This window comes from Schistosoma haematobium, chromosome 2 (genome assembly GCF_000699445.3).
Source record: "Schistosoma haematobium chromosome 2, whole genome shotgun sequence".
NCBI classification, from domain to species: Eukaryota; Metazoa; Platyhelminthes; class Trematoda; order Strigeidida; family Schistosomatidae; genus Schistosoma; species Schistosoma haematobium.
The window spans coordinates 12,577,615-12,600,035 of NC_067197.1; the positions used below are offsets into that span (position 1 = coordinate 12,577,615).

General features: G+C 30.6%; 1 protein-coding gene across 1 annotated transcript; it reads left to right on the top strand.

The window, feature by feature from the left end:
- Positions 1 to 483: 483 nt before the first annotated feature.
- MS3_00010751 (uncharacterized protein) lies at positions 484 to 21,055 on the top strand (the record flags this gene model as incomplete). Its single annotated transcript, XM_051219146.1, has 7 exons — positions 484 to 2,236; positions 4,892 to 5,150; positions 6,448 to 6,868; positions 12,366 to 13,127; positions 15,149 to 15,184; positions 17,029 to 17,093; positions 19,894 to 21,055. The coding sequence occupies 7 exons, from the start codon at positions 484 to 486 to the stop codon at positions 21,053 to 21,055; spliced, it is 4,458 nt and encodes a 1,485-aa protein (XP_051067500.1).
- Between the last annotated feature and the right edge of the window lie 1,366 nt (positions 21,056 to 22,421).

Genomic DNA, 22,421 nt, shown 5'->3' on the forward strand with positions numbered 1-22,421 from the left:
GGGGTGTGGTCCCCTAAGAAAACCACCTGCTTCGGTTTGGGCACCCGGGCAGTACCACAGCCCTCACACATATCGAATGAGATTTGTGTGGCGCATATGTATTTGGTGCCTCCTTGTACCAATATCTATGTCTTAAAATAAATAATAAATAAACAATAATTAACTTCATTGAAATAGAACAAATCTCTCTCTCTCTTTTGTCATAATAAGATACACTTTTTTCATCACATCACAGACATCAACTAAACACAACTGTATAATTTAATTATATTCAGTATTGATATGATCGATTAACTCCTATTATCGATCCAAACAAGTAATTTTAAAAAAAGCACATTTATAATAGAGTATTTAGGGAATAAATGGTTAATTGGAATTAAGTGGCTAATGTGAATTGTTTATTTATAATCCAAACTATTACCATCATTCAGATTTCAATCTTCAAGGTAATCTTGAACATTTCTTCTCATCTATTTGAGAATAATGAAGAATAATAATAACATTAGGACGGGTCATTTAATTAGTAACAAAGATACAAATACAAATATTAGTAATAATAACATTGGAATATCAAAATGTTTTTGTATTCTAAATTTGAAAAATGAGAAACATTCAACATTCATTCAATGTAATCATAACCCTACTAGACATTATTATTATTTATTATTTCTAAACAAATTAACTACATATAAAAAGTATCCATTACTATATCCTTTACACATTGAATATAAATTACATAAGAAATATATCTTATCAATAAATGATGATGATAATAATAATAAGAAGAAAATACCCGATAAATTTGATCATTCTATGCTCATTATAAATAATATAAAAATGTATTATTCAACTATTTTATCAACAAATTTATATATTAATAAATTTAATTTCTTTATAAATATTAAACAGTTTTGTCAAAAATATACTACTTATATATTGAATAATAGTAATAAGTATTGGTTAGAAAATTATTATAAAATAAAATATTTACAAAATCAAAAATCAATTAATCAATCAATAATTGATTTATCTTATTTTAAACAAATGAATGATTTTATCATTAATAGAAATTTATACTCCGATGTAATAACAAATATGTTCACATCTAAAGGTTATATATATGCAACAAATAATAATGGATTAACATCTGAAATGAATTTAAGTAATGAGATAAATCAACAAAATCATAATGAAAAACAAGTCATTCAACATGAACGATATCAGCGGAATCAGTTACAGGAATGTACACATATTAATAGTTATAGTTCTACAAGACATTTATCAGTGATGAGATCCAAATGTTTACGTAGTAGTGTAGCTGCAGAAGAAAAAATTACTATTGCTAGTAATTCATTTAAGAATTATGTCAAGAGCTGTCGTTCACCTAATCAATTATCTACCTCGTCTGTAAGAGTAGCAACAAGAAAGCCAATAGGAAATGTGAATCCGTCAGAAAGATTGAAAAAATTTCAAAACTCTAAGCATTTAGTTGATAGCATCTGTTCTTCAGATGATAACTTGGATCAAAGTAGGCTATCGAATTCTGTAGCTAAAAATAGTATATCTATAAATTCGGTTATTGATCATTCAAAACGTACTTTGGTGAAACCTGCCATACTGTCCAAGAAACAAATTAATAAACAAGATCCTAATAAAACTTATGAAACAAACTGTCTACGTTTAACGGCTCGGTCACATCAAAATCAATCACAAACTGCGCTCCCGACTAAATCACAAAAACAGCACCCAGCAGTGATATTGCCGTCTTCTACCTCTTCTGTTAGTTATAGATTATCGAATTTAAATCGGCCACAATCTTCAACACTATTAGGTAAACCTCGTACTTCATGTTTATCGAATTCCAAAGTTAGTTCAAATAAATACTCAGTAATCAGACGAACAAGTACACTACGGACTCTTTGTTTATGCTTTTATGCTGTAGAAATTTATCATGAAGATTTATCTTTTACATTCGCTTATCTCTCTCAATTGGTCCCTGATGATTTGGCTAGACATGAAATTACAACTGTATCAAATGGTTTCAGCTTGATTAAAAAATACACCCCATTCTCTTTGATTCACCATGTCAAATTACCAATAATGAATAATTTTTTATTGAATTATTTAACAATACAGGATATTATTCCCGAAAATGATATCAAGCCAATGTCTCCATCATTATTTCAAGCGGAGTTTGATTATTCGTCAATAACAACTGTGAGATCATTCAATAAAGGTAATGTTTTTGTGTTATTGACACTTTCATAGTATTTTCCAAATACCCGTAGATAAGGATTGTATATTACATATAGATAACAGTTTTGCAATTCAAGAGAGACATATGTATATATTTTTTAGTAGGTTCTATTCAATATCACAAATAATATCAGATGATAGTTCAGTGCTACATGATTACTGTCAACCACAGCACAGTTGAGTACAGAACAAAGCACTCGGCGTGCATAAACTTATTCAACTACTGTTGTTTAGCTATTTGTACAACTCGTTCTCCAAAGAACAGTAACCAACACATTTGAGAGCATCATTTTGGATAGATGAAGAAAAAAAACATTGCAGAATTGATAAATTTATTTTATACTACATTATTGACTATAATCCCGTAAAATCGGATTTGATAGCATTTATTTATGTTTTTATTATCTTTATTTTGAAAACATGTTTAGCTTGATATGAATGTTCGTCAAGATTTGAACGAATAGTTAATTCTTCGAAAATGTAGGGCAGAATACTCGTTCTTCATTTCTATCGATATTAAAATTTAATCGTCAGGAGAACGAGTAATATAATCTTGACCAACGTCTAAGGCTTCATTCGGTCATTGTAGCATGGTAAGATTTATATATGCACACAGAACATTAGACACTGCATTTCGAATATCTCTCCCATCATTGATCGGTATTTATACTATAAGCAAAGTTAACATACTTACTTACTTACTCCTGTTACCCCTCGTACATGAGCATAGGCCACCCACCAGTATTCTCTATCCAGCCCTGTCCTGGTCAATCCTTTTCAGTTGTCATTCATTCTTTTCACGTCTGCTTCCAATTCCCGACGCAGTGTGTTCTTTGACCTTCCTGTTTTTCGTTTCCTTTCAGGATTCCAAGTAAGCGCTTGCCTCGTGATGCAGTTTAGTGATTTCTACAGTGTGTCCTATCCACTTCCGATTTCTTTTCTTAATTTCCACTTCAGGTGGAAGCTCGTTTGTTCTCTCTCACATTAGGCTGTTGCTGATTATATCCTATCAACAGACATTGAGTATCTTACGTAGACAACTGTTTGTAGATAGTTGTACCTTTTTGATGATGGTTGTGGTAATTCTCGAAGTTTTAGCTCCGTACGGTAGGACTGTCTTGACGTTTGCGTTGAAGATTCTAACTTTGATATTGTTTGACGGACAGTTATTTTGATTTCCATATGTTCTTCGACATGCATTTACTGGTAATTCTAAACCAGTAATGTTATTCATTGGCTGCCTTAATCAAGATAAATACAGTGAGCTCGAACTTACGTTAGTGAATGCAAATTCACGTAAGGTCGTAAATTATATCTGTATATCTGCCTATATAGATTATATGGCCTATGGGAGTAATTTACTTCAGTGCTGCGGCCTGATAATTTTGATTGAATCGTTATTATTCAGTGATAAAATCACTCGACTTTAGTCACTGATTCGATCATGTATTGTAGTGGTACAATCAGTACCGACAGGGACAGAACAGAACGTTGAATATAACATAATCAATACATTTTATAACACATTTCTCATCAGTACAATAAATCATTCACCTATTAAAATGAGTGAATAAAGATGAAGTATTTTGGTGAACAGAGATATCAACGAAGATCAGATAAACACAAACACTTTAATACATATAAACAACCAAGTAATCGATTTTGCTTCTTAGAACACCTGTAGATTAGTACAACTTCAGTGGCTATTTTCCCATTGATGAATTTTATTGAAGTAAGAACAATAAACATAGCAGTATATAAGATAGATTCATTCATTTTGAAGTTCCCTTCAATCGCTAACATCCTATAAACATTAGTACATATTATTTACAATCAATATACATAGTTTATGTCACTTTAATAAAGATTCTTAGGTCGTTTTTGAGTTTTATTCGTCTTTCTGTGTCAATCTACACAATTTTAATAGTTGTTATTAAGTAACTTAAACATTGATTTTGGAAACATACCGTCCTAGAATCTTCCCATTTAATAACATATAAGTATCTATTAACTTTACCTCTCTATAATTCTTCCATGCTTGATGTCATTATTCTATTAATCTTCGTTAGTATAATGATATAAAGTATATACAACATTAGTTGTAAATAATTATTATCATTGTTTCTTAATTGTAAATAGCTGACGAGAATCCACGAAATGAATGAATTCATCATATATCCTGCTGTGTTTATCGTTTTTACTTTAGTTAAATACATTGATTATATGTTTTGAGCACAAAATAATGAGACTGGACTATGTACAATCTACCATATTCCTATTACTTGAGAAACTTCTCAACATTTTCCTGTCTGTTAACTGAACTAATTCACTTTATTTCACCGTTCAAAAAATTTCCAATGTAAACCAGTGTTGAAGCTCCATCTCACTTGATATAAATGTGAAATGTCTCACAAATGTTCTCAGGTTTTAGCCAAATTGTGTTGCAGTGCCATACTTTTACTAAACTAACTAGTTTGTTTTTTCAGTTCACTTGTATTAAGCCTATCCATAGAATTTTTCCAAATAATGAATCAATTCACCACAATTGTTATTCAATTCGAAAATTATTTGTCTACAAAAATATTGTCTTCATTTAAGAAAATAAAACATTGTCTTTTCTAAATTTTTGTCACAGAAATCCAGTCAAATGTTCCTGATCAAATAGATTTAGATAAGAGTTGTTTAAAAGAGAAACATAGCAGAGTAATATTGAGAAAATCATCTGATTTATTAATCACTGAGCCATCTTCATCAACATCACCATCGTTGTCATCATCAGCGTTATTATTGATGGATTCAAAGAATAAACAGTTAGTCTCCAAATCATACACTGCAAAGTCAACAGATTATTCTGTTGATAATAATGACATCACTTCAAAAATAGTTATTGATAAGTAAGTTTTGATAAACATTGCTTACCACCGCCTCCCTACACTATATGGCCTTTATTCTGTGCAGTTGATAATTACGATAACGGCCAGTTTATTGATTGACCTTTTTCAAACAGGTTTGTAGATTAGGTCTAAATCAGTTTGTCTGTTGATTGTTGATTGATCTGAATCCCCACAATCCAGAATTTCCATATTCTTCCATTTGAGTTTATGTTTTTAGTTGTCTACATTGATTGATATCAATGATAACATACTGTGTTGTTTCATTGATAGTTTCCGTTTGTGTATGCATAGATGATAATAGCGTCTATGGTGTCTAGTGTAGTGTTCATCACAATTTGTACCACTTGTTTTGTAAATGATATTGAATTTGTCTTTCGGCCTGCAAAAAATAGAGTGGAGTGACTGAGTTGGTTTATGAGCAGCAACATAGCGAAGTACACAGTAATGACGATAGGCTTTATTTTGATTTTCTTTCCGCCTGTAATGTTGTTGCTTTCTTTAAGTTTATGTATTCACAAAAGATTTCTATGTAGGTGGATTATTCAATAACAAATATTCTTCTGTAAGTTGAGAACTGAATGAGAATTGATTATTCGCATTGGATTACTCTTAAGGTTAATGACATCTATCGGTCAAATCTTATTTTCGTTCTGTTTACACATATACAAAACACCACACTACCGTCATGAACACCGGGAGATTTAACAGCTCGACTTAACTTTCTTATTGATCTCCAACTAACCTAATGTGATGGAACTTATATTGGAACTTGAGATTTAGAAGCATATAGCGAATAAAAGTATCTACACCACTTCTACAGCCGACTTTGGATCCTAACACCTAATATCTCCAATCATAGATTATGATTTTCTCTAAAACTTCAACTGCGAATTTAGTTCAACATTCGGTAGCTTCCTACAAGTTGATACCACGTCTTGGTTTATTCACTCACTTTAACCTTCTTTTAGACCACTCCTCTTATGCTAGCAATCATTCCACGCCAGAGTGTACAATAACAAGTCACATTTACCATATATCTTATGGGATGACATGAATCAGTCACCTAGACACCCTAAAGAACAATTGAAGGATCTTTATCGCATGTATCACTCCCGATCTAAATACTCTATTCAATGCCTATCACCCATAATCTAAATCTTACTACTGACTAGAATGATCATCCTATCATAGCCACCCCACATGTAAACATTGTTGTGTTTACTAATTTTTTTATTGACGTTTTAAAATATCAACTTATTATGCTTGTTTGCTTTTCTTCTTTAATAAATAACAAAAGAAGTCCTATTAAACACAATCCCGTTCATAAATTGTGTTCAAATCCGTCGACTATTGTCACTAAAACATTTCAATCGAATTCTGATGTGTATGATTTACTGTCTCAAGTTAAACTGAGTCTAATCAAGGTGGAGCGTCATTTAAATGAACTGGACGCATATCATGATGATGGTGACGACGACGACGATAAGAGTGTTCATTCTGTTGATCAAGTTGGTGAATCATTATCATTAGCTCATTTGGCTACATCATGCGATCAGTTGATAAAATTCCTGGGTCAACTTAAAGCTTATGATTTTCGAATAAATTCTATGAAATCTCTATTGAAGTCAACTTTACCAAGTAGTAGTACATCACTTGTTGTTACCACTGATCAAGACGAACTATTGAATGAATTGAATATTGTTTGGCGAAAACTGATTGTAGGTACAAAAAAATGGATTTCGAAACTACAATATGTAAGTAATTTGATTGAATGAATTTTTTATCAGTATAGGATTATGGAAATCGTTCGGTTTTATTGAAATCATGAACCGATCTAAGTTAGACTACTATTGAAAACCTGGAAGCACTGGATGGTCGTTTCACCCGAGTACGGGACTTCATGGCAGTGAGCATCCATGACTCAGCACGCCGCAATCAAATCTAACATTGATCGGTTCACGATTTTAATGAGAATGTTTTACAAAAAACTCGCGAGTGTTATGAGTACAATGATTTCCTGATGACTTATTATGTATAGGTCAAGTGACGAATTCATCATTTATGTTTGTTGTTCGTCAAGACTGATGATTAACTTTGAGGACTACTGTCCAATTTCTGATCACCTGTAAGAATATTGTGTTTGAGTTTCAGTTGGGCTCTCTCACAGGTTTCAGATTCTTTCTCTAATTATAAATAAATGTTTTAAAAATGGTTTCTAACCATATGTCGTCTACTTATTAACTTTTTACTTGTTTGAATGGTTAACGTTTAAAAATAGTACAAGAATGTGTTTCACATTGTTGTAGCTTTTACTTTTATGCGTTAATAATAACTGATATCACTGATATTTTTAAGATAAAAACTGCACACTGCATTGAAACGTTGTATACCTCAATATATGAGACTTTGATGATAAATCTCCTTATGGAAAGTCTTCTGACGCTTAAACTGACTGACTTTTTAGTTCCAGGTCTCTAAATTCTTCGTATTAGATCGATTAAAATAAACAATAAGACTTTGGGCCGTAAATTATTTTTTTCTAATGTACTTACTAATAATCGCTTTTAATTCATCAGAAACTGTTAACAGTCGTGACAATACACTGATGATGAGCAATCTGATATTGTTATCCGTACATTACACAGTCAGTCATCTGGAATTCAGTGTACCCGAGTACTCCTTACCTATTCCATAATTACTGGTAAAAAGAAAACTGGCTTAGTTGAATCTAGTCTCCTAAACTTGGTAATCATGTGAAGTAAATAATCTTTCAAGATTATCTTAAGGAATATAGTTACCCTATGGTTTATAGAGTGTAAACGTTTTAATAGATCTCTACTATATAGTGCAAACTAGATTAAATACTACAATCCCACGTGTTACGTATACCTGAACACCGATTACCACGACGTGCAATGCTAACCGGTGTTGGAAATGGTTGGAAGAAAGTTAGGGGCGGCCAAACCAAAACGTGGCATCAGTGCTTGAAGTCACTAACTTCTAGTCTGAGCCATGTTGGGAGATGCAGACTACTTGTTTGGGGTTCGCGTGACAATCGTAACCAATGATCGAAGACTCTGTGTGACGTGGCTCAGAATCGATCACAATGGCGTAGGTGTATACACTCTCTATCTTCCCTTAAACTAAGAGATTAAAATCGCTTCATATCTTTCTTTCTATGAACTAATTCTTTCTTCCTGTACTATATCCTTATTGCAATCTTTCTTTCATATATTACCACCACTGAATTAACTACTTTTATGAATCCGGTGTTCATCTTGTTGTGTTAATGAGGTATGTAAACTTGGACCGGTGTATATATGTGCCTGGTCCTACGTTGTAGCTGACTGATTGACTGAAATACTACGATAATTTCTACTTGATAAAACAGATTTTGATTCATAAACTTATTATCAACTGATAACCTTAATAAAATTTAAAATATTATTGATTCACTTGGTAAAAAAAAAGGTTTCAAATACTTGGCTTTGAGACAGAATTTTTTGCATAAATTTGATTATGATATCCAACTCTCAGGATCTTATAATTAAAGAGAATCTAATTAGAATTTGTAACTCAATATGGTTGAATTTCAATTAGATCAACTACATCAATTAACAACTGAATAAATTTTAATTAATTAATATTTGGATGATCTAAAAAAAACTTTTTAAATTCTTTCAGTCTAATCAATTAGCGGGCTAGTGTAAATGAACTCATAAATTCAAGCATTAAAATTAATACCCCCCATTCTGGTAATAATCGTGTGCTCACTAGTGACTGATTTCAAAATGAATTTCCTGGAGTTCTATTGAAAAGCTTTGACCAGTAGAATTCAACTGTGTCTCTTGTGAGGAAGTAACTCACTGAAGATAATGGTAGACGGTCGCGCAATATCTTGGATTGATTGATATTAGACATTAACAACATCGGATACTGACTCAGTAGTCTAGAGAGGTTAAGCATTCTCACGTGAGACTGAAGGTCATGGGTTCAAATCCCACGTGAGGGATTATGGATGTACACTGCTGAGAAATCTCATAGTAGGATGAAACACCCATCAAGTGTTTCTAGGTTTTCAATGGTGGTCCAGCTTAAATCGACTCATAAATCCAACCATTAAAATTATTACAATCTCCACACACACACACACTCCTATCCTGATGATCAAATAAGTATAAAGCATAGTTTTAATTTTTATAAAATAGGTCACTCTATACATTATTCCGTCTACTATATTATTATTATTATTACTATTATTACTATTATTATTATTATTATTGTTATTATTATTATTATTATTAGACAAAGCCTTTTTATTTTAAAGAGAAAGAAGCACACACACACTTTTAACCAAACATTTAACATTTAAGTTTATTTATTGTTCAATATAAATTCAATTTTTGTTTCTAATGCCTGATTGGTATATTTTAAATGATAATCGAAGAATATACATTAATCTCTTATTGATTAATGTCTCATGTATCTATCTGTACACACACACACATGCACACATAAATACATATGAATAAATCGATTATCTAAATGGGTTTTTATTTATGTTATTTTGATTTAAACTATGATTTTATATAAGAATGAAATAAAGAAAGAATACTAAATTGATCGATATTTATATAGTTATGTTAGAACAATATTATTTATTTTAATTCTCTGTAATCAACATGTCGGTTGTGTACTGAAACCGCTGTTACCTAGAATTTGAACCATAGACTTTTGGACTATCCTCCCTCACGAAATAATTTTGGATCATTATATCCCCAATTTATGAATGATGTGGCTACATTTAAAACAAATTTCTCACATTGGTTAGAGTAAACATTAGAAGTGTTTTTGTGATAAGGATAAACAGCAGTTGATATGAAATCATTTGAATTATAATCAAAATCGAACTCATTTAGTACTTGTGCTTCGCATTGAACAACCTTCCCACAAAAAACAAATGAATTATGGGGACAAATAATATTTGGTATGACATCAAGATTTGATTCTTCTGAAATAGTTTCCTCGAATTTATTAAGAATGTCATTACAGAGTAAAGGATTATTAGAAAAATCAGCATCTACCAAAACTATATCAGGTTTTCGATCATGACTAGGTTCATTCAACATATTTTCCTCAGGTTTGCAAGGAATTTTGTCAGAAATATGCGAATCATTATGAAAAACCATATCTGGTATAATAACATGAAAAATCTGATAAGTCGATTAATTAGAAACTGTTGTCTCGTAAGAATTCTGAGTTTCATTTAACTCTGAACTGTTATATAACTGCTATATAACTGTCCTTTTAAATCGTTGATCAAGATAAATGATCATTACGAATACTCGACTCAGTAGAATCAGAATTACAAGACTTAATATTAGTTGCAGTAAGATGGACATTAGTATTACAGACTGACTGAATATGTCTAATATCACCACATTTAAAGCACTTAGAATTACGAAATTTACATGAATTAAAAGAGTGGAACCTGCCACAGGACGGACATTGACCAAACTTGTGCCCATCTTCGTGAACTGCGTCGCAACTCCTCAATGAATTATCTACATAACCTTGAGTATGCACTGGGTTGGGATGACGTAATGTAGTGGAATTTTTTATATCTTCATGAATCGTTTTACGAAATCTTCCTCCTTCACCGCATTCGAAATTTGTATACTTAACATAGTCTAGCAGTAGATCCTTGAGAGTTGTATAAGAAAGCGAAATGGGTTTTTCCGGTAAAGCCAGAGTTTTTAATAAGCTATATGCTTCTTTTCCGATGAATGTGAGGAAATGTGCTACAATGTTAACATCCTCATCATCTCCCTTGGTCATAGCCCAAATTTCGAACCTTTCAAAGTAATTCTCAAAAGCATCAAAATCTGAATGTATGTCCAACCGTTCCATCACAGGCTCCATCATGACGCCAATATGATAATTAGGAGTATTTGAATTATAGTATGAACTAAGAATCCCATGAATAACGTAATCGGGTCAAGAAGTACCAGATAACCACAAACGAATGTACTGTGTTTGGAATTCGAAATCAAAGATTCAAAGGTATACAAAGGCATCATTAGTTCATTCAAACACCACATTCTCTTTTTTTTTGTTTTCTAGAGAAAAAAAAACAAGCAAAGATGTCTGTTATGTAAACACTAAAAATTGTCAACATTGTAAAAATTATATCCTATGAGGGAGACATAGAAAAGAGATGAGTAAACACAAGAGAAGTGTTTTAACCAGAAAATAATATAATCTGTAGAATATTGGATACTTGTTACTATAAGTCGAGATACATAAAAGTACATGAAAGCAATAGATGATGATTTCTAAGTAAATATCATTCAATTGTTGATGAAATAGCTCAATAGTAACATTTCTTCTAGATTATATAAGGATAAATGATGTGTACGTTCGAGTCCGCATCAGAAGTATTATTTTCCTAAAGATTACAGTTATGCGCTACTAAAATATGCCAATTATCTCAAAAGTTAAACTCAAAATATGATACTGATTATCTTGAATTAATTAACTTAGTAATTATATCATGCAAAAAGTAATAAAGCTTATAAATAAGTTACATTCAAATCACACCATTATTTAAAGCAATTAGTCCCTTTTATAAATTTCGATGGAACAATGAGAAGACTGAGTTTATCTGAAAAATGTGATGTATTTGCGCTATATATTTCGAACAAACTGGTCACACATATACTTGTTAAGGCATTTTTATATGAAAATTAATAAAGGTCAACTAAATGAAAGTTCAAGTAAAATAACAAAGGGGAGAGAAAGAATAAGAAATTGTCGCGTTATCTTAAGTCATAGAATGACTTAAGGATTACCAAGGTAAATTCAAGGTTACGACAAATTGTTTTTGTACACATAAGGGAGGTTTAAATTTACGAATAGCCAAGGCTTCAATAAACTTAAGAATTCGGCCTTGACAATTTCTGTGCATTTTAAAAGCTGTATTAATGTCAATTTTGTGCCCTCGTTTCAATTATATGTTTGGCTATCGATGAACCTGGTTTTCTAATTCTCACATTGATCGGATCATCTGACACACATTGATTTTGAAGCCATCTAGGCACATGTTCATTGACCCTTGATTTCACCATTATTATTACTATTATTATTATTATTATTATTGTCATTTCCAAGATCTTTCTTTACACTTACTTATTTTCTTATTTTATAAATCACTAGAAATTTATTTATGAAAAAAGTTTAAACTATTTAATTTATGAATTTGAAAAACATTTAACTTATACAAAAAATCGTTTAGATTATTATTTTCAACATATCCATGTTATATCCCCTACTAATGATGAAAAAGAAGAAGAAAGTTTCAATGATGAAAAAAAATTAAATAAATCATCAGAATCCATTATCTCATCAACGACAAGATCACCATTATTCTCTTCCACATTCTCATCATCAACATCACCATCATCATCCTCTTCATTATCTGAATTATTATCATGTGCTCAATTATTGTATACAATTAAATTACGATTAATTGATTGGCTTAATTATACAACTTTATTATTAATGTTAATAAAGGATAATGAGAAGAATGATTGGTATTCCATCTTAGATAATATATTATTACAATCTAATGAAGAATATAATAATAATGTCGATGTTAATTCATTGAAAATTGATCTTGTAAAACTTCAAATAAATTTCTTTCATTTATTAAATTTAAATAAAAATTTATGTTTAAAATGTTATCAATTATTTACATATTTAAATAATAATCATAATAATAAATTATCATTCATAAATAATAAAAATTATTCTTTACATAATATTACTAATCATTTTATCATGGAAAATCAATATATTGATTTATCATTATTAATGAAAGATGATTATATAATGAAATCTAATTCACAGTTATATGATGATAATGATAATAGTAGTAGTTCAGAATGCTTTGAATCTGATCATTTTTCATTGATAAAGGTATATGTATGTTCTTTTCTTATTATATTGGAAGTCAATGTTTCAATGTAATATAAATGAGTTTTTTTTTTCTAGTTGATTATTATCTTGATCATTTCATTCTATTGTGTTTAATGTACTATGATTCTATGGTACTTTTAACTAACTAATTAAGTGATTGCCATCATCATGATTTTATATTTAAATATATTCTTTAATACTATTAACTATTAGCCTTTACTTATATCCATTGTATCATGTGTCATGTTCTTTTTAACTAGTTTACTTATTTAGTAATGGATATAAGTAACAATTACTCGAGCGAGTACTATCACTGTTTTATCGTATTAGATTAGTACAATTTGACTATTATTATTATCTAGTCTTTCACAGCTTTCAATAATTTTCTAGATTAAAATAAAGTGAGAACAATGAGCATAACAGGATAACATGAACTTATTTATTTCATGGATTCTAGAAACATGTCTCTTTGTGTTTTAAAATTTTCCTTCTAAAATCTTTCCATTTAGTAACAAATATATATTCACTTTACCACTGTATAATACTTCCATATTTGATGCCATTATTCTAATAATCTTCGTTAGTATATGTTATAACGCTCGGTTTTACTTCGTCTAATGTTATAAAGGTTGGGTTTCCACGTTAATTTACTTAGACGAATATCTATACTAGATTCCCTTCCAGTGTCTATTCTACAGGACTTCAACACAACTCAGATTAAGAACATGTGATTAGCCTGAACACAACGTAAATATATTTCCACACTGAAACCCGACACAATCCAACAACAATGAACAATCAATAACAAGTGAGTATAATAATAATAACAAGGATAGGGGAATATATAACTCATGTGACACCTGTCTGACTAAACAGACAACCAATCATTCTCGCCCACACATCAGTATAACGATATAAAGTATGTACATTAGTTGCATATAATTATTATCATTGTTTCTTAATTGTAAATAGCTGACGAGAATCCACGAAATGAATGAATTCATCATATACCCTACTATGTTCATTGTTCTTTCTTTATTCAGATCTATCAATGGGAAAAATTGTATAAAGATTCTCTATGTTTTTTTCTTTAATCAGTACATAATTAACTTTATTTTTCTCATTAATTTTTCTATGTTACTTGCGTAGAACACAGTTTACTCCTGTTATAACCATGGGAAAACTGATCTCAGAATAGTAGGGAACTGTAATTTTTATGACTCAAAGAAGAAAACTATAACTGATTTGAGATAAGCACTTTATTTAACCTCCACAAATTCATGACAACCACTTTGAGCAAGTATGTTTAATTATTTATCGATTTTTATTAACGTTTAATAAGTAGTTAACGAATATCACGTATTTAAACGAAAATACAATTGAAGAACACCTGGGACTCGAAACAACTGTCAACCAACACCAAAGTCAGAATTTTTAATACAAATGTCAAGATAGTTCTTCTGTATGGGATGGAAACCTAGAGAACTATGAAAGTCATTATTCAGTAGATACACGTGTTTATTAACAGCTGTTTACGCAAAATACTTCGGATCCGTTGGCCAGACACTATCAGTAACAACCTACTGTGGGAGAGAACAAACCAGATCCCAGCAGAGGAAGAAGCGCTGGAAGTGGATAGGACATACATTGAGGAAATCACTCAACTGCGTCACAAGGCAAACCCTCACTTGGAATCCTCAAGTTCAAAGGAGGAAAGGAAGACCAAAGAACACATTACTCCTAGAAACGGAGACAGACATGAAAAGAATGAACAACAATATGGTAATGGATATTATACTGAATTAATACAAAACACATATTCTATATTATACTGAAAAAATTTCATAATGAATTAGTAAAAAGAATATTATAATGAATAAACTTCATAAAGCATTATTATTAAGCCGAAATCATACTGAATTAAATCGTGATCTCAGTTGTTTTTTTCCCAATCCATCATTGAACATTGAAACTGATGATCTATTCTATTTAACTTTATTTATTGTTTTTTTGCCTTATAGAAAAACAATCGTTCAAATTTATTGGATATAGATTTGGTAAGATTTCATTTAGTTACGTTTATTATTATTATTATTATTAAAAATGAAAGATTTGTCTTTCATAATAAATATTTATTATGTAAAGTTTTGTATTTTCCTGTTATTAATATTCATCTCTGAATTGATCGATCTATACCGGTTAATGAACTTTTTAAATACCTAGTGTCTTCATATTCTCCTCTATTTGTAAGCTAATTAAATTTTAGAATATAGCGGTCATTTTTGAATTCAGGATATACATTTTATGGATTATTTTAAAAGTCACACCTTGATCTACATAAAGTTTATATATAAACTGGAACTTATCATATGAATTCCAATAACCAACATTGGGAAGCATATTAACTCTCTTATCTATATTGAACAACTGATAGTTATCATCTTAATTCAGTTGTTTAGTGAATAATATTTTAGAATTTGAAGAGGTGGGTGGGTACTGTATTCAAGTTCTACCGTAAACATCACTATAAGAATGCATATACATTCGGTTAAAAAGTCCAGAAATGAAATGAAAAACGGACTGAACCCCAATTTGAAATATAATTAGAAAAAATTATTCATTTTTGTGTGCAAGTTTCCATTTGTGAACATTTGATCTATTACTGAAAGATGAAGGGGTTTTTGTAAAGATTAGTTTGATTTACAGATAGTATTTATCACATACTCATCTCAAGTTGAATACCACTGAAAACCAAGGAGCATTAGATGGATTTTTATTTAATGTATGGAACTGTTCAGTAATGCGTGCTCATAACCCCTGCTAATGATGAAACTCAGGGCCTTCCGATTTCACATAAAGCTCTTGACCATTATACCACTAGGTTGGCATCTAAGTGTACACATCTAATGAAACTTTTTCACAATAAGAAATGCTTTGGATTTAATTGTTTTGCAAATACCTAAAATATATCGTTTTTGAATGTTATTATAATTATCTTTTGACCTTGTTTACATGACCCCATTTGTTTCAATAAGCATCTTTGAAACAGTTCAAGAATCTAAAATGAAATGAATAAAGATACAGTTCATCATTTGTTTTTCAACAATTTTTAATTGACTACATTTACAATCTATTTTGGCAAATAAAGCTTTAGACTTTATTTCAAGTTGTATCGTATAGGTTATATGTAAGCCTTTAAACAAAACTGAATTCCATTTATTTGTTTAACTATTTTAAATACAATGATATTTTTTTTAAATAGACAATATGACTTGTTACTTCATTTAATGTTTTGTATCAGTTGAATTCATGACTTTCTGCTCTTGGACTATTGAACATTACCCTCCTCCTCCCCCCCACTTAGAAAAAACCTGAGTACTTTTAAAGTGTACTAATTGATAAACATATTCATTTCAATCTTAACTTTTAGTCATTTAAACGCAACTAAATTAGTCGTAACATATTTGTCACTGTGATTGTGAAGGTTAATAACTTAATAATGTCATTGTATATACATCTAGTATGTATTGAATGATGAAAGGCAATTGATAGTAGCCGCTTTATCCACACCTCCCTATAGGTTCATTTTTAACTTGTATTCCATACTGATTGGTTAACATTGCTCAATAAATTGTACCTGAAATGTTGAATAAATAGATATTTTCTAGAGAAAAAAGACTTGAATTCATGTTATTTTTGACATTGCTTATTGTATTTATAGTTTTCTTCTTGTAATGGCATTTACCGATAACACTTCACTATTATTATTATTATTATTACTATTATTATTATTATCATTATTATTATTATTATTATTATTATTATTATTATTATTATTATTATTATTATTTATTAACATAATTGAGATGCTCATTTTCTTATTCTTACGTACAAAAATTAGGATTTAGCCAATTCACAATTAAACAACTTTATCGTTTCTAATTTATCATCAGACGAGTTAAACAAGTAAACATAATATATTTTAATTGTTACAGTTCGTTGTTGTTGTTCCCCCATCTCTGTTCTGTATATCATTTCTGTGGCTTTACATACATGTCAACAAATAATGTATATATTCGTGTTTGGTGTTTGTTAATTGTATTTTTTATCTTTCATTTTATACTTGTATACATGTGGCGTATTATTATCTGTATGGGGTTGTGGAGATTGTTGAGTCGTAACTGAGATCTTAAACCGACGAATGTTTGACCACCATTGAAAATCTGAGAGCATTGGATGGCCGTTTTGTCCTAGTATAGGACTCCTCGGTAGTGCGCATTCATGATCCCGCACGTGGGATTTGAACGAAGGACCTTTGATCTCGCGCATGAACGCTTTACCTCTAGACCACTGAACCGGCATCCAACAGTGTTATTATTATTAATTATTGCCGTTTAAATTTGTTCACTTTTTGGTAAAAAATTTTTTAATTCATACTACTGTAATTCAGTAATTAATTGTCTCAGCATAGTATTTCTTATTAATTTGCACAATTCTTTTTGCTTAACGTCAATCCGTGTTTTTATAATTCATTTTTGCTTGGATTATTGTGTTCAACATTAAATTATTAATATCTTTTCATTGAGTATTTTTACTTCAATTACTGTTTATCAAGTTTGTCCGCTTTACTCATTTTTATTTAACTTTGTCATAGACATGCTTTTATAGATAATACTTTCATCGTTTGACTTTTCAGGAGTTCATCTTCTACCTGGAGATCCACTTACTGACTTAAAATACACAGATGATCTAGTTTTGTTTGATGAAGACGCTGACAAAATGCAGATTTTTCTGACCACTTTAAGTAACAATGGGAGCATGTTTGCGATGCGGTTCTCTACTTTCGAATATAAAATGTTACTTCAGGATTGGCTTGCGTCATTGCCCGAATTATTGATAGGGAGTGAAGCAGTTGAACGCATCGACCGCTTCACTTATCTTAAACGCCTTATCAGTACTAATGGTCTGGCCAAACCAAAACATGGTATCAGTCGATGAATTCACTGGCAATTTGACTCAGCTTTGTTAATAGGTATAGACTATCTGGTTGGGTTCCGCGTGTTTATCATGACCAACGGTTAGAGACTTTGAATGGTATGGCTTAAAATCATTTACAATATCTCAGGTGCATCCATTCCTTGTTTCTCCCCCGAATTCTGAGATTCTAAATTCCTCACAACGTTTTAATTTCACTAATTTATATTTTCTTTTCGAGTCGTATCTTTGATATATAATCTTCCCTATTTCTACTGATACTGTTACTGCCTCTACTATTTTGGGATTTGGCTTGACAACTTCATCTCGGTGTGCTAATGGAGTATGGTAACTTAAACCGATATACATAGGTGGAGTTTCCACGTTGTGACTGACAAAATGGCTTAGAATTATTTTGATCGTTCTAACTAATAAATTATGTTAATTAGGTTATACGTGTTAACTGATTACTTTTCATTGGTAGTCGTACATGATGTAAGCTTTTTTTTTACCATAAACCGTACTTTTATGCTAAAAAATGTTGGTTTGCTACGAAATTTAGGTTTCACCTCTCTAACTTGGTAATTCAATGGTAACAATCAAGAGAGAAACTGCAAACATGAGAATAATATTTAGTTAAATGGTTTGTAAACATTTCATGGCTTTACTTTAGAAACACTGACTTTATTTAAACACCTGTTTCAAACTAGGTAGCATTCTATAATTGTTTGGTCCTAGTAGGAGGCTTCCTAGTAGTAATCATCTATGACCCCATCAGCGATCACATCCAGTATCTTCAGACCTTACCGCAACCCCCTAAGCCTTAATCCATTGAGCCTGGAATCCAATATTTCAGATTTCCAAGTTCAATCATTTAAAGATAGAGAGCGACAATTTATAAGATTTCTCTAAACTAACGGTGATTGATTTAACTGATGAAAGTTGGTTGTTGTAATGAATTACTGATACTAGCCAGTTAAGAAACCATCAAAAACTGAGGATTGCTAAACAGATGTTTGATTTTATTTTAAGTAATTCTCAAGTGGGTGCATTTATGTTCCCATATAAAACTAAGTAAACTGAAGTCTCACGGTGAGCCCATCATCTCTTGCAATCTAATCACCTAACATTTCTAACTTCAGTCAATATACAGTGTAGGTCGACCATCAAAGTTGAAAATGTGGACCACTGGCTTTCGACTCAGTAATGCAGATACAACGTGATCATCTTGAAACCTGAAGGCTATCTTAAGTCTAATCATGTATAAGATCGTAGGGTGCCGACTTTTGAGGGAACTCTCAAAACTTCTTCATTTATAATAACTTTCTAGATAAAGTTAATCCTTGATGAAAAATATATTTTTATTAGAATAACTTGAACGAAAATTCATAGTTTTCTTTTCTTTTAACTCCGTTTAATATTGAACGTAATAGACCATTCGACAAGCCATCAATAAAATTTTTTTTGATCTGTTGAGTTTTCTAGTCAGTGTAATATTTAATCATTCAGATATTAAAACAGTCTTAAACTCAATTTACGTTTTTTGTTTGTGATCTTATTAACTGATTAGTCAGATGTAAAACAATCTTGTTAACTAATGTGTAGTGGTTGAATAATGCAAACGCGAAGTCACTTTTTTTTTTACGTAATCGTTCGATTATTTCATACTGTATTTTTCAGTTTTGTATTAGCAATTACTTTGCTTATGATATTCTGCTTTGTATGTGTATGCACATTTATACACTTATATGGTGAATTTATTTTATCTCTCGTTTCTCGTATAATTTTCTAGTATTCATCAAACCCCTAAATCAATATATTTAATTGCTATGGTGAAACCAAATTATAACAATATCATTTTGAAAAATAACAATTTATCAACTATTGAGAGTAGAATGCAAAGTGTACATAATTTCCATGCTAAACCTTTGACAAAATTATTTGATCTAAAACAAATAACTGGTTTACAGTTTTATCCTTATCCTGTTCTTCATCATGATAGTAATGAACAGTCTAATTTCAGCAATAATCTGACAGAATCATCAAACAACAAAATTAGACAAATTCAACTTCATTTTAATCTAACGAATTCAATGCAAAATATGTCGGAAAAATCGATCATGCCAATTAATACAACTATCATCAGTAATTTCATGAATTCACCAAACTGCATTTGTATCATCAGCACTTCTTATAAATCAGGTAAAATAAACATAAAAAGTACATTTAAAATATCTTACAAAAGAAATGTTCATTTAAACGATGAACTATTAATAAATTCACCATTGAATCAAATGTCTACAATATTGAACAGAAATATTTGTGAAATCAATTGCGCCAATAAACATCATGATAATAATGGTGCTTCTGATCTTGATCTTGATGGTGATGATGATGATGACGATCATAATAATTCATTACGTTATTCAATTAATACTGTATTTAAAAACAACTATGATCACTGTAAATTATTTATTCAAAAAAAACTATTACAAAACGGTTTACCATTTATGCGTAATAATAAACCTCATTTATTTCCTGTCTATAGTTCACCTTCAACATCACCATCATCACATCTTCCACTGCCTGGTTCTAGTGTTCATTATTCTCATAATCAGAACAGAAGTGTTTTGTATAGAACAACATCATACTTATCTAAACGTTTATGTAGTAGTATATTCACGAAATTGTTATCATATTTTATTTTCTTGTGTATAGTATTATATCTTATTAATTTTCTGGTAAAGTCTTCATTTTCTCTACTAAATAATCTGTTAGTTATACATAAAGAAGATTGTAGACAGCAGACATCTTCACAAATATTCCTTTATTCATTATTGTCATGGATTAAACGAATAGGCGTGGACGGTGTTGATGTACCACGAAGAAATGTCAGCTTACTTAGTGAAAATCCATTGACTAGAACGTGGCCAGATAATGCACCACCGTTTTAAACTAAAAATCATACAAATATTCAATAACCTTAACATGTGTATGAATGTTCGATGAATACCACTATATATGGTTGATTAGAATGTGAAAGAAAGCATTTTTTTAGTTTATGGGATTGTACTTCTCATTTCTTCCCATTTATACATATATGGAAATATATGTAATAATAAAAACGCAATCAGTATACCTTTGTTTTACTTCTCATTCAAAAAATTTTCTGTTCATTTTGAAAGAGTATCGAAATTTACAGCATGTATTTTATCAATCATATCGTGATTATACAGTAGTTTTTTAATCAAATTCATCAATTGCGTACTAATCTATTCAACAGTACTATACTTGAAGAGATCACGAGATTACCTAGAAATCGGCGAACGGGACGAAGGATCAGCGAAACAACGACAAAAAAGCTAAACTATTCCAAAGCGTCCAGCCCCGCTAACTAGAGGGAGAAGTTCAGGTTCATATGAGGGAAAGTATATTCCAAAGGCAGCCAGGAGCACGAATAACAACAACCATACGACTAAAGCGTATATACACAGTGTACAAATGTCTTTGGGAAACGTCACAACATAGCATATTAAAAGAGGCAACCAACCAATGACATTTCATCCATCTGAAGAAGTAGTTTTCTTCAATAGGTTATCTCCTATAATGGCTTAAAATGTGATATATATATATATATATATATATATATATTCTAAACATGTGAAGTTAATTTAAGAGTACTATAACCTGGGTGGATAAGATATTCAAAAAGCTATTTCATCACCGTACAATGAATTAATAAATAATAGTGCTTTTGCACTAAATTAGAGTAGTTGTTTCTAAATTCACTTTTTGAAGGTTGTTGGTTTACATATTATGAAATCAAAAGTATGCGCTGTTGAGAAAAATAACAGAAACTTTTTAAGTTTAATAGACCAACCTCTTACCATATAAGTCTTCACAGATATATATTTGAATAACAGACGAAATTAAAAGGTAGAAATAAAATTGGAGGTTTACTGTCAAAGTTTGCCTACCAATTACAGAAACCAAAAGATACCTTTATAGTTAGCTCTGGACATTGATTTTTAAAGGCTTCTAGTTCGAAGAAAACTAGAGGTAAAATTAACACATTCAATCAGTCGATGAACTGATTGATTTTTATGTCTAGATTTGTTAGCAGCTTCAGATTAGCTGGTTTTTGTCGTCATGATAACCGTGATGAGAAGTTTAAAACGTTGGCTGACAGCTCACAATGGTACAGATGCATTCACTTTATATCGCCCGTAAGTGTTCCTTGAATTTATCCCTTGTTTTCTATTCTTATTCTTCATTGTTTAATCTTTCTCACTGTTACTAATACTACCATTATTTCAACTC